Source organism: Cyprinus carpio, chromosome B4, assembly GCF_018340385.1.
Source record: "Cyprinus carpio isolate SPL01 chromosome B4, ASM1834038v1, whole genome shotgun sequence".
Classification (NCBI taxonomy): Eukaryota; Metazoa; Chordata; class Actinopteri; order Cypriniformes; family Cyprinidae; genus Cyprinus; species Cyprinus carpio.
The window spans coordinates 18,826,286-18,840,802 of record NC_056600.1 but is presented as its reverse complement, the minus strand read 5'-3'; the positions used below and the strand labels follow the sequence as shown (position 1 = coordinate 18,840,802).

Genomic DNA, 14,517 nt, shown 5'->3' with positions numbered 1-14,517 from the left:
AGTAAATTAGCCAATTCTGTTTGAATGAAGGATTGCAGAAATGAGTATACCCGAGATTTAATTCAGTAAATGTATAATATTCAGTGTACAAGTTCATGACAAATTTTCACATCTGTCCTGTTTAACTCCTGGACGACCTCCTTAAATGCTCTGCTCTTTAATGGGGAGTTTTGCTCAGCTCTTCTATACAAAATCCCCCAAAGCTGCTGAAGATTGTTAAGATTTAGTGAAATACATGTCCACTGAAGTATTTTCACCTTAGGAGACTGAATATATTCATTGTCATGCTGAATAAATGGTCAATAATGCAGGGAATGAGGGCAGGGTAGCATATTCTGTTTCAAGTTTTTGTATTACATCACACAGTAGTGTGTGAATTCATACCAGCATTGATAAAGCACAACTCCCTCACACCTTCAGCACTCATTCATCCCTATATAAAAGCTTTACTACCACTGAATGTCGCTGTGGGTACCAAGCACTTCACACTGTACTCCTCTTCTAGCAACACCACAACATTTTGGATGCTTTCGGATTCAAAATGATTGACTTGGTCTTTTGAGACCAGAGTATGGAACCCAGAAGTCTCTATTTTGTAAATATGGACCTTGGAAGAGGTTAAATTAGTTTATTTTGCTTTGGCTATAGTAGGTTTTTCTAGTGGTGACAACAACCATGCATGTCACTTCTGCAGGCTGTCTCATACTCTGTGAGATAAAGTGTCACTCTTTTCTTAGCTTTGGCCATCTCTGGGACGGCATGCTATTTCTCCTGCTCATTTTCTAGCAAAAATTCACTCATCACTAAATGAAAACTTAAAGTGAAGACCTGATTATTTCAGGAGCCTTATCACAAATCCATTGTTTTTGAATGTTGGTGCTAATTTTGCTACATTTTCACTCTTAAAACAATCATTTGTTATTCCTCTTGTACCATTGTCCTCTTTTATGCTAAGAAATATGTCACCTGGTAGTTCTTTCCCAAGGGGCTCCACTGCTGCCAGCATTAAGTCTCAGTATGATTCAGTGGGCTATATAATACTTTTAATTGTCAGGAAGTTTTGGTTCAATATACTTACCTGTTGATCAAAAATAGGCTTAAACCTATAAACTTTATTATTATGATTATTTTTTTTTTTTATGAAAACAGTATGTCTATGTATCCTGTACATGTATCAATGCAGATATTGTACTATATACATTACTGTAATTATTGTTGTCCATCATATGCTGCTTCATACTCCTTTTACTACACACACACACACACATACACACACACACACACACACACATACACACACACACACACACAAACAAAATCACAAACACAAACACACACACACACACACTTAACTGTGACTTAAGTGCTCAAATGATTGTGGTGGCACTCTGTGTAATTAAAAGTATGATAATTGCTAAACACTTATAATGCCATAACATCCTCATCCTACATGCTCATGGTTTCTGTGTCTAACCTTTTCATCAGCTCAAAGAGTTCAGAGAGGGATTTTTCAACAGGCATCAGATGACTTCCACTTATGCACACACAACACTGGGGCTGCACAATAAAAAGACACACCAAAATATGGAATGTAATACAAATAATCTTCATTTAAAATGTAGATACACGTGTTTACATATGCCAAGCAAACCTTAATGACTTTGGAGTAGGACGCCATACTGAGTGTGATAGCACTTCCCACACTTAGCCCAAGAACAGCCAAATGATCCTTCTTTACCATTGGATGATTATTCAGGATCTGGTATGCTTTCTACAGGAAACATGTATACATAAACATAAACATAAATAGTGTGTAAAGACTATATAGAGACTACATACTGTTGTCCCACATCATAACCAGATTTTGGGTCCAGGTTTGCATGCACTCAATCCAAATTGATTTTACATTTTGAGTGAAGGTTCCAGATGGAACTTCAGGCAGGTAATTACAAACTACCACAAATGTCATGTCAAGTTGGTCCACATTATTAAACCAAAAGTTCTGAATTACCTCAAAGTAAGAAGCATCAGTGTCTTGAGTGTACTCAAGTGCCATGGATGCAAAGCCATGAGATGCAAGCAGGGCAGAACGGTATTCAACCAAACCACCACCAGTTCCCCACAGGTCCAGCACTCCTGGATATGGCCCAAAGCCTAAAAAACAATTCGTTTTCAAGCAATTTACATGACATAAAATCGAATATAAATCAACCCCCTGGGAAACTGGGGAATATGAATCAATGTCAAAATTGAACTCAAAGATTTGTGGGTGATTAGAAATCTAATATGGATACTTGTACCTGGAGGCAGGAATAATGTTCCTCGTATTTCTTCCTCCCTGATGTTCACCCTCTTCACACCTGGTGCGACGTACCAGCGCTCAGTGACACTGGTTGCCAAGGGTGTTTGCTGGCTGAAGCCTTGAGATAGATGCCCACTGTATACTGAAATGCAAACTTCCATTGGTCTGAAAATGTCCCTCTTACGTAACCTGGAGTAAAGACCAGTAGTTAGATGACTTCTGGCTTCCAAACTCCTCACATAAAAATTAAACCTGAATTTAAACTTGGTAATAAAAAACACACATCACTTTTCTATTCAAAGCTACCTGAGTCCATGTCGACTTCCTGGTATGGGCCTCATGCTCCACAGCAACCCCACTGGCTCTGTGCCGTCATAAGTGCCTCCCAAACATTCATCTTTGAACCCTAAATTATATATGACAGCATACATCCACAACATGTACTTGCAAATTGTAACAAAGGTTCAGTTGATTTCTGGATCATTATAGAAGTGGCAACTTATTATAAACCCAGATAAATTAGCACAGGAATCTAGATGTGTATCTTCCCTGAAACTGGTATTAAAATGACCAGTTTTAAAGTTTTTGTTATTTGTATATCCTTGCTGAAAATCTGTAGGTAATTTGCTCTGGAAAATGTACTGTTGTCATAAAAAGTAAGTAACATAACTTGGAATTTGTGCTCTGCACTTAAACCATTCAAGTGCACACACAGAGTAGTGAGTAGTGAACACACACACCCGGAGTGGTGGGCAGCAATTTTTTGCTGCGGCACCCTAGGAGCAGTTGGTGGTTTGGTGCCTTGCTCAAGGTTCTCACCTCAGTCGTGGTATTGAAAGTGGAAGACAGTGCTGGTCATTCACTCTTCCCACCTGCAATCCCCGCTGGTACTGAGACTTGAACCCATGACCTTTGAGTCAACTCTCTAACCATTAGGCTAGTATATCTTTGAAACTTTCATTTCACTAAAGTCCTCATGGAAAACAAGTCCCATCTGAATATAAATAAACGCTGCGCACCTGCGAATTGTACCCGAGTCCGCTTAAAAAGGGTGGTCTGGGGTGCGGTTCATGTGAACTCTGGTATGGTTCACTGCTGATGTGAACGCAATCATACCAAATCGCAGAAGTGAACTGCTAGTAATGACATATTATGTCATAGTGTTTGTGTGTTTCACTCACTTTCCTCACTGACACGCTGCAAGCAGAAAGCTGTATGTCTCATTTCTGTTCGCTTTCAGTGTTCTCTAGAGCATTTGGAGTACATTTGCAAGACAGACGTAAGTGCTGTTATGTACCAAAGCTTTGTAAACAAAACCAATGGTTCAAAAACATAAATATATAAAAGTGCAGAGAGCAACTTTATGCAATTGCCGCCTTCTCCTGCACAGTCGTTATTAAGCAATGGGTAAACAGCTGCTGGCTTGATGACGCAAATGAAATATGAACGCAGTCCAGCGGGGTCAGGGGGAGGGGGAGCAATTGAACTCGGATTCGGACCAGGCATGCGAACCAAGTATTAAAGCACCCTTAGTTTCTATCTAGTTTAAGTAGGACCTAGCCTTGGATGTAGCTGTAAGTCATTTATTTTATGTAATTTATGACCATAAGCTTGTCCAATCAGTTGGTTGATGGTTAACCTGGTTAGGGCTGATAGACCATATTGGCAAAGCTGGCTAGTACCTAGCTGATGTAATTTCCACTTTAATCCAAAACATAACTTCAGATCCTTATGCTGTTATATATAAGGAGCTTGTATAAAGGAGCATCAACTTTGTTAAGATGGAGCTACTTGTTATCCAACTGGGGGCTGAAAGACTAATGCCAAATGGAACAGTATGAAACCTGGGGGAAGTGTTTCATTAGAAGCTGAGCTTCGCCACCCACATTTCAACAATGCACATTCAGGCAAATTTTCCCTTAATAACACTGGAAAATCAGGTCTTTCTTGTCAAAAAACACTGCAGGGTTCCTCTACCAAGCTCTTGTCATTTCAGTAATAGACTACTGTAATGCCCTGCTAACCAGCAAGACTAAGTATCTACAGATGAGCTTGAATCCAGCAGCTCATCAATCAGTCAAAGAGAACCCATGTCACATTTTCTCCTGATCTCACTCCACTTGCTCCCAATAACTGCCAGAATCAAATCATGCATTAGACTATACTACGCACCTGTCACTGATCCATGTTCATCACTGACATAGTGTCCAAATGCCTCCCAGAAGTCCTTGTCATCTGACTGATGCAGAGAGTGTAGTGTAACTTTTTGATTTGGTGGTAAATTTGTTACCGCAATCTGAAACTTCTCATCCACCAGTCCTCGAACGGGCTGAACAGAGAGCAAAGGGCATGTCCTCTTCTGAGTGCTCACAGACCTATTAGAATACATGTGAAAATAACATTTGAAATTTACTTCTGGCTTACATTAAAGAATAGCAATTGTGTTAAAGGGGTCATATGATGCGATTTCAAGTTTTCCTTTCTCTTTGGAGTGTTACAAGCTCTTGGTGCATAAAGAAGATCTATAAAGTTTCAAAGTCTAAAACACAAAGAGATTTACCACACACCTCTACAACAGCTCGTTCTAAAACGCCCCCACATGTCTACGTCACGATGTGGGAGGATTTGCATAATACTTTGTTGTGAAAGTGAAAATACTTTGTTTGGCCTTCCAAAAGAGGACACAACTAGAAATCAGTGGTTAAGTTGTATTTACAACACTTCAAGAACAGTTCAACCCAAATATTTAGTGTGCAGCACATTTTATGGAGGACTGTTTCCTGATCCTGGGAGAGAAGACTACAATGCCAGCTGTTTTGACAGTCTGTAAGTACATTTACATATGTAAAGGATTTGCCATTGATGATTCAAGTGCGAGTTTTGAGCACTGTAGAGCAGTGGTTCTCAATTCTGGTCCAGCAATTCAATTTGAATTCCAGCAAAATATGCAGAGCTGGGAGGTGCGAGGACTAGAATTGAGAACCGCTGGTGTAGAGTAGCTCTTGTCATCTTGTCATGTAATGGGTTTTATTATTTTTGTCTTGTGTCGCCGGTGTTCTGACCGGGACACCCATCACAGTATAGTAAGGGGTGTAATATTTCCGTCAAACGCTTGACGCATTAAGCAATTCAGAATTTCAGAATCATCATCTAAATAAAATCAATACAATTTCTGTGGAAATAAACTCTTCAAATCTGCCTATTCAGTGAATGCGTTAAATGAACTTTGCCCATTTTCTCCATATTAGAATGTTTCCGCCTAGCTTTTGCGGCTCTGTGATTGGTGGTCCAGCTGTGAAATTACAGAGGGGCAAGCAATAGTAAATCAATGGGAGCGTAATTTTAAATGACAGAAAAACTGACCAGTCCTCTAAATGGGTAGGCCTTGTTATCACTAACTTTATGACAAGTTCCACCCGCTATGGGATCTCTATCAAAAAATTATATTTACTGGCCTGCTGTGCGAATAATAATATTATTTAATATAAACACTGCTTGTTTGTAATGAAGTGTCTGTCGCTAAGTTTTGAGCACTGTCATGATGTGTTGGCTTACATTACACATTACATTTGTTGTTTTTGTGCACAAACCGATTGTGTGATGATACATTTGTAATGAGGATTTTCATTTGATTTAAATTTAGCTGTGTTTTATTTTGGTGATGTTGCTGTTGCTGTTTTCTTGTTGCATTTCTGAAAGGCGCCAACACACTGGACAAGAAGCGCAGGGCCGCCACCATGTGATGCGTGACTCTAGGGCAACTTATCGCACACCGGACACGCCACATTCAGTTTGAGATGGCAGTCCAAAATGTTTAATCTACTCTCCGAACATTCAAACATTCACTTCAAGAATGAGCAAGTGGAGTCAATAATTTTGAATTTCAGTGATTAAAAAAAAGAGCAAACAGAATGAGAAAGTGTGGTCTATTGTAGTCAAAGCACGGAGGCTGGTGGTGCCAGTGGTGCTGCTGGTGTGCGTGTAGAAAACAATGTGACAAGGGTAGGGGGAGAGGGCCAAGGTTCAAAAGTCATGGTTCGCTACTAATATGTGTATGCATGTGTGTGTGTGTGTGTGGGTGTGTATGTGTGTGTGTGTGTGTGGGTGTGTGTGTGTGTGTTGAGGACTCTCAGTTTTGGGCTGACAGTATCAAACAAATCCAAACTAATGTTCTTTCCAGCTAGCTGGTTCTATTGCCTGCTAAGAATCAAAAGGGTACCTGTGCAAAAATGAGAAATTTCAGCAACTTTACAAAGAAACATTGCAATTGCTAAGAGGAAAGCTTGAGAGAACTTTTACGAAAGAACTGTGCTAATTACTTTGCATATATTGTAATTGGTCACACTTTATTTTAAGGTTCAATTCTCACTATTAACAGACCATTAACTATGACTTCTGTATCAATAAACTTTTAATTCGCTGGTAGTTGTAAGGTAGTTGTTTAGTTTAGGTATCGGGTAGGATTAGGGACCTAGAATTTGTGCTTTATGTTAAAGGGGTCATATAATGTTGCTAAAAAGAACATTATTTTGTGTATTTGGTGTAATGCAATGTAATTATGCAGTTTATGGTTCACAAAACACACAATTTTCCTCAAAATGTACATTATTGTTGCTCCTCTATACCCCGCCTTTCTGAAACGTGTCAATTTTTATAAAGCTCATCATTCTGAAAAGCGAGGTGTACGCTGATTGGCCACCTATCCAGTGCATTGTGGTTGACTGAATACCTCAAGCATGTGACGAAAATGTAACGCCCCTTAACATACTGTGATGATGTCTCCCAGCACGGCCAAACAAATTCAATAAAACCCATTTCAAACTAGGCATTTTTTGCATCCAGTGGGGACATAATTACTGATTATAATGACTTAAACTTTGTTTTTATTTGTTGCGTTGATTTGCATATTGCCGGCGGGCTTGCGGCAACCATGTGATGACCCCGGGCTGGACTCCGCTTCGTCCATTATGAAAGCCGATCCAGCGATCCACAGTGCGAAGTTGATGTATTTCCTCAGTGACCAGCACGAATCAGCTATAGGAATGACAAAGCGAAATCTTCCCACACAGTGACGTAAACATGTGGGGCGTGTTTAAATGAGGCAGTTTTGGAAGAACCTAAATTATCCTCAATACAATATTTATGTAGCAAATTAGCTCAAAAGGGAAATATTTATGATTAATTATAACTGGTTATAGATCTTAGAATTAACTGTGGCAGAATCAATATAACAATTATTTGATCTGCCCATCCACCAAACAGACAATATAATCATTTATCAATTCTAGGAAAGATTTTTTTTTTTCCTGGCAAAGGAAAAATAGCTTTCCTACTTTATGCAGTACTAGCAGTAATTTAACATGTAGCAAGGATCAACATTCAGTGACTCCAAATTGTGAACAAGCACACAGAGACATTCAATTGTAAATACAGGTCCTTCTCAAAAAATTAGCATATTGTGAAAAAGTTAATTATTTTCCATTAATTATTTCCGTTAATTATTTCTGGGTTAACCTCTTACCCATGATTGCGGTTTTGAGTAATGAACCAGGCTGGGAGTTTTTAAAAGCCTCAGGAATCTTTTGCAGGTGTTTAGAGTTAATTAGTTGATTCAGATGATTAGGTTAATAGCTCGTTTAGAGAACCTTTTCATGATATGCTAATTTTTTGAGATAGGAATTTTGGGTTTTCATGAGCTGTATGCCAAAATCATCAGTATTAAAACAATAAAAGACCTGAAATATTTCAGTTGGTGTGCAATGAATCTAAAATATATGAAAGTTTAATTTTTATCATTACATTATGGAAAATAATGAACTTTTTCACAATATGCTAATTTTTTGAGAAGGACCTGTATAATACATGAAACTATAGCTAATATACAACTAAATTAAGCAAAACACATATATACAGAATGAAGGAAAGTAAGGAAGAGAGAGAGAAGAGCAAAAGAATGACAGTGTTTCACATAAATTAACCACAACCTAATGAGAATCATCAAAGAATCAAAAATTACCTTAAAAAGGGGGCTCAAACTTAAACACACATCTAAATAGTTTTAAACGGTTACTTGCATTGGCTTTGTTGCTGAACAAGAGTCCTGATGCGATAGACACTGAGGTTCTAGATGAGTTCTTTAGGAGTGAGCTGGAGGTTGCCCTCTGGTTCTTCTGAAAGTCCACAGCAAATTGACAAAGTTACTTGAAGATTAAAAAAAATGCCGGAAAATCAAACTCAAGAGGAGAGTTTTAACGAGTCTTGGAGAGTGTCCGTGTCAAGAATAAGGGTTTTTGAGCAATGATTAGTCTGAGTTCGGGACTTTTTATAGTTCCTAGTCACACCCACCTTTTGGGTGGAATGGCCAATACCAGGCGTGAATTTTTGAGTGGGAGAAGTTTTCTTTGTCTTCATCTATGGCCCATTTGCATGTTTATTACAGTATAAATAGTATGATGCATTTCACAATCACATAGTGTACATCATTGTTTGATGAATAAAGAACAGATCATTTTGATACCAAGAAAGAAACATCTAAAAGATACTGAACCAGAGATACATTCTTACACCTGAATATAAACATTTACAGCTTAACTTATACAAATAACGAGTTTTAATATAATAGGGAAACATACAAACAACACATGCATATACCAGATACATTTGTAACTGATTAATTATAGTCTAAATAAAGAAATCTGTGTGTGTTATGTGTATTGTGAGCATGGGGGTAATTCACTAGCCATCAGATATTTGGTGCCAGGTACTGAGGATTACTGTCTCCCAGGACATTGGGATGTGTTTGAAGTTCAATGGTGAGATGAGAATGTGGACCTGTTTAGCATCTCCTTGATAGTGGGGGCAACCATTGGCAATTTAGCACCCATATAAATGTAGAATGTGGGGTCATGTCTGTAATTTATGTGGCAATATAAAAAGGCTTAAAGGGTCTCTATGACATAAAGCCCAAACGATCATCAAGAAAACTGATTATACAAGTCAAATGGCTTACCTTAAGGAAATCAGTTTTTGTTTTAATATTGTCAAATGTGCCACACACCTAAGTTTAGAATTTAAAAAATGCTGTAGTGAAATAATACATTATTGTATATTGTTGTGCAGGTGCAGGCAATGAAAAGGCAATGACTCATGAAAAGAGTTTGATGGGCTTTTTATTAAGGTAAAAAAAAAAAAAACTAAAATACCCTGAGGTGAGAACAGGGAACAGTGCAGGTTAGGCGGCAACATAACTGGGGCCCGCAGGTATGATGGCTTGCAGGCAGAACACCCTGCTCACATAGCCTACATAGACATGAGATTGCATGCCAAGACAAACAAACCTTAAAACTCACACTCACATTAAGTTGGTTACACCAACCACATGGTCAAACACAAAACACGTGTCAACAGAAGACATGGCAGGACTGTCCTGAACCTATCATCCCAATAAAGCGACCACCACATATAATACACAGATTTTACTTTGGGGATTTTATATATGTTTATATATGATATAAAAATTGAGATAACCAGTTACATAAAAAAAAAAAGTTATGTTGGGTTGAAAATCAACAAAGGCATTTGCTTTCCTGGGGCTCATTCTTCGTACGCCGCTTATTACAACCATTTACATTACATTTACATTTAGTCATTTAGCAGACGCTTTTACCCAAAGCAACTTACAAATGAGGACAATGGAAGCAATCAAAATCAACAAAAGAGCAATGATATACAAGTGCTATAACAAGTCTCAGTTAACTTAAACACAGTACATGTAGCAAGGGCTTTTAAATAATATAATAAATAAAAAGAAAACAGATATAATAGAAAAAGAATAGAGCAGGCTAGTGTTTGAGGTTTTTTTTTTTTTTTTGCTTTTGTTAATTGTATAATAAATGAAAAGAAAGATAGAATATAAATAGATTAGAAAGCTAGTTAGATTTTGTTTTGTGTTTTTAAGAATAGAATTAGAATAGTGAGTGCTAAACTTAGAGGATCAAATAAAGATGGAAGAGATGTGTTTTAAGCTGATTCTTGAAGATGGCTAAGGACTCAGCTGCTCAGATTGAGTTGGGCAGGTCATTCCACCAGGAGGGAACATTTAATTTAAAAGTCCGTAAAAGTGATTGTGCTTCTTTGGGATGGCACAATCAAGCGACGTTCACTTGCAGAAGGCAAGCTTCTAGAGGGCACATAAGTCTGAAGTAATGAATTTAGGTAAAGGGGTGCAGAGCCAATGGTGGTTTTGTAGACAAACATTAATGCCTTGAATTTTATGCGAGCAGCTATTGGTGGCCAGTGCAAATTGATAAACAGAGGTGTGACGTGTATTCTTTTCGGCTCATTAAAAATTAATCTCGCTGCCACGTTCTGGATTAATTGGAAGACCTGCCAAGAGAGCATTGCAATAGTCCAGCCTGGACAGAACAAGAGCTTGAATAAGGAGTTGTGCAGCATGTTCCGAAAGAAAGGGCCTGATCTTCTTGATGTTGAATAAAGCAAATCTGCAGGACCGGACAGTTTTAGCAATGTGGTCTGAGAAAGTTAGCTGATCATCAATCATAACTCTGAGGTTTCTGGCTGTTTTTGAAGGAGTTATGGTTGATGTGCCTAACTGGATGGTGAAAATGTGATGAAACGATGGGTTTGCTGGAACCACAAGCAGTGGTGAATTCGAAATGAAATGTCACATCCAAGAGGATATCATCACACTAATCAAGATCTGGCTAATTCGGTTCTTCGAACACACCTGTTGTTGATGATTAGTATGGCTGGATTGAGTTATCTGAGATAATTGCGCAATCTTGGGTTGGTTTAAAAGGGGTTATGTATTGATACTCGAAACCACGATCAGCAGTGCAGCGATTGGCTGGTGGCAAGATGGCAACCTAATGACATCTTATAATTAAAAAGACACCTGATGAAAAACTTGACAAATTTCTGGACTTTTATAAGGAATAGAATAGAATAGATAAATGAAATGTGCACTGTTTTTATTTTAATTTACATGATTCCCAATTATTTATATTAACGAGAATATTTGTACAGGCTTTACATTTTTATTTCAATGTAGTAATTAACAATTCATTTAATTTTATATTTGAACAGATTAGTTACGTGACCGCATTAATTAAAGTTTCTTAAGGGTCAAGATCATGTTATCTGCATCTCCTGCACTCCATCAAGCCATAATACTCCCATAATAGCTGTCATCACTCAAATTAATGCATGACTCTACATTATCTGTATAGCATGTGTGTAAGACAATTATGAAGTAATTATTTTATGATGAATTAATCTTTCAGTGAATAAAACTGGCTGTGTTAAAGACTACACAAGGTTATTATATTATCTTTAAATAATTTTTTTAATTATTGTTATTTTAAGTTATTGTCCCTTGATCAGTAGGATGCTCTTGTAATAAAGCAGCGGTGGTAGTGGACAGATTTTAAGTATTCTGCTTAAAAAGATATGATATTGCTATGACAGCAACTCTGGGATGAGTTTCGAAGAACCAAACTATCCAAGATCATGGCAAACAATCAACAATCAAATTCAGCTAACTGAGTTAGCGATGTACGAAGAACGGGAACCTGACCTAAACTGTATCTTCCATAACAAAAGGGACATTTGGAATTGCTGAAGACACAGAGGATAAGGGATAAAATAAGATTGTAACAATTGCTCTTTCTCTTCTTTCAGTCTGTTTCTTGGGGCACTCTTTTCTTTGCCTCTTCTTTGCTATCATTTTTTGGGGCTTTGCTCTTCCTCTCTACCTGTGCTCTGCCTTCCATCTCTGTCTCGCTCTCTCTGGTAACATTTTGCATACATGCCGGTACGATTAATAGTATATGTTTTATCATCTCATACATCTATTTTGTAAGGGTAGGACGATAAATCGATGAGCCAATTTATCGCAAAATTTCCAGCCGCTGTATGTTAACGATACTCTGGCACCAAATATCAATATTTTTTTAAACATACACAAGATCTAAATTCATACCTACAACTGTGGCTGTTTACCACTTTTGCTTACCAACTAAGAGGTAAGGCAGTGCAGCAGTACCCTCCAGACTTCTTGTGGTGGCACTTCAAGATTGCGGATGGTCAGATGAACGAAATTGTAATTCACAGCGAAGAAGAAATATGAGCGTAATGGTAGACCAACAACAAATCAGAGATGCACCGGTGTCTTATGTTTATGGAGATGAGAACTAAAAAACTGCCCCGAAACAGCTATCAGCATGGAATGTAGGCAAATTATCATTGCAGACCACTTATTGAGTTTGTGAGTATTGGTACTTAAGCTTGCAAAAGATGCAATGTGAATGGCAATGTCATGTGCTGGACCCTGTTTTTATGATGAGGAGAGGAAAGGTTGAGAAAACTTTCCAGGTAAAATTTGGAATGTACCAGGTTTATTTATATATATATATATATATATATATATATATATATATATATATATATATATATCCTATATAAAGTTGATAAGCAGTTAAATGTGTTAATTTACACAAAAAGACATGTGTAAGCTTTTAATAAGTCCAAGAATAAAATGATTAATTTACTTAACATGGTAAATTTGTTTTACATAACTTTTTGTGTGGTTTTCTATCAGTTTGGACTTGAATAAACAGAGAAAGCTTGCACTTAACCTTTTCAGAGGCATTTTGTTTCCATAGTTAGACAGATATCGTGATTTATCATTATAGGATTGTCTAGCAATATATTGATTATCACTGTATTCATGATATTATCATATCATGAGCCATGTATTGTGATTCGTATCGTATCGTATCGTATCGTGAGGTACTAGGGGTGTGCCGGTACGAGTATCAGTATCAAACGGTTCACGAGGCAAATTCCAAATGGAAGTGATCATCCCTATCCCCTTGGAGTGGGGACTTTGGAGTGAGCAGGGCATGCTGCGATTCCCACTCCTACTATTTTGTAACCATCTCAAGCTGTTAATATTATATGTTATTACTGTTAATAAATCTTTTCGATTACAAACTAAGTGCAAACTCGTTTTGAATCAACATTTACAGGAGTGCAATACAAGATGGATTAAGTAGTCGTGGGTGGTAATAGACAAGCTCATTTGGCACGACTGGCACCATTTACGGAAGTTTATCATTAAAATGCTGCAGTGCAACTTCTCAATTGTATGTCATTACATTCAGTGACATCCATTTGCCATACCACAGTTGTCAGGTGTGGCCAATGACAAGGTGAGGACTTGTGAACAGAGTGTGATGTTTTGTTTTTTTATACATTAAAAAAACAACAACAAGAACTGTTAGAACAACCCGTCCACAAAACTGAACACAGACAAAAGACTGCATGGCAAGACAATCAGTCCTAAAGTAATACAATCACACAAAGACAAGAACACCAATTACTTGCTCAGACACAAAACATTAACACAGCAGGAGAGTCACCATCCTGTCACCGAAGTCCTGAAGGCAAACATCCCAGTTGGACTGGTCAGGTTTGGGCTGGCCAGGAGAGAGGTTGAGGAAGGGGAACCCCACAAATATAATTGCCCTGAGGCATGGCTAGTATAAGCCAGATCACGTGCCATATACAGAAGTTGCTGTAGATAAACTCCTAATAATTGCAAATTTCTTTACTAAAATAATTAAATAAATATTGTGGCGGGGTGAAGTAGGACACGACACGAGGATGAGGGTAAGTTCCCCGAAGGGTGGATTTTATTAACTGAAAAGGCGGTGAGGTGGTTTGGGTGTTCGGTGCTCGGCGTCTTGTCTAGGAAGTGCTACTAGTGCAGTGTGGGTCCGTGCTCTCCCATGGCGTTGGGGCTGGCGGTCACACACTGCTTTCTAGGGGCAGAGGAAAAGACAATGTTAGCCGGCTCTCGTGGAGACATTTCTCACCTCTGTGCCCGCTTGCGGGGTTTAAATAAGCAGCGGCTGATGGCACGCAGGTGTGGCCGCTCAGCCCGTGATGAGTAGGCGCAGGTGTGCCTGCGCTGTTGCCAGGGCGATGCTGATGAGTGCTCGGGACACGCGTCACACTCCCCCCCCCTAAGTGTCGTCCTAGTCCTCTGGAGCAGTGGGGAGATCGGGGGAGGGCGGGGAGTGGAGCCTGACAGACCTGCGAAAGCTGACCACAGGCGGGAGAGTCCATCGGCGTTGGCCGTCCCCGCCCGATGTCGTAGGGTGAAGTGGAAGTCCTGGAGCACCAGGAACCAT

The 14,517-nt window shown here is 38.7% G+C and overlaps 1 protein-coding gene across 1 annotated transcript in view; it reads right to left on the bottom strand.

The window, feature by feature from the left end:
- The window catches only part of LOC109053307 (peroxisomal succinyl-coenzyme A thioesterase-like), a 32,965-nt gene extending 18,448 nt beyond the window's left edge, over positions 1–14,517 (bottom strand). Inside the window, exons 1-7 of the mRNA XM_042722644.1 lie at positions 14,420–14,517; positions 4,475–4,677; positions 2,609–2,708; positions 2,301–2,491; positions 2,012–2,154; positions 1,652–1,771; positions 1,475–1,557 (exon numbers count right to left, since the gene is read on the bottom strand). Coding sequence (XP_042578578.1) covers positions 1,475–1,557; positions 1,652–1,771; positions 2,012–2,154; positions 2,301–2,491; positions 2,609–2,708; positions 4,475–4,677; positions 14,420–14,517 — 938 coding nt within the window. The remainder of the gene's footprint in view (positions 1–1,474; positions 1,558–1,651; positions 1,772–2,011; positions 2,155–2,300; positions 2,492–2,608; positions 2,709–4,474; positions 4,678–14,419) is intronic.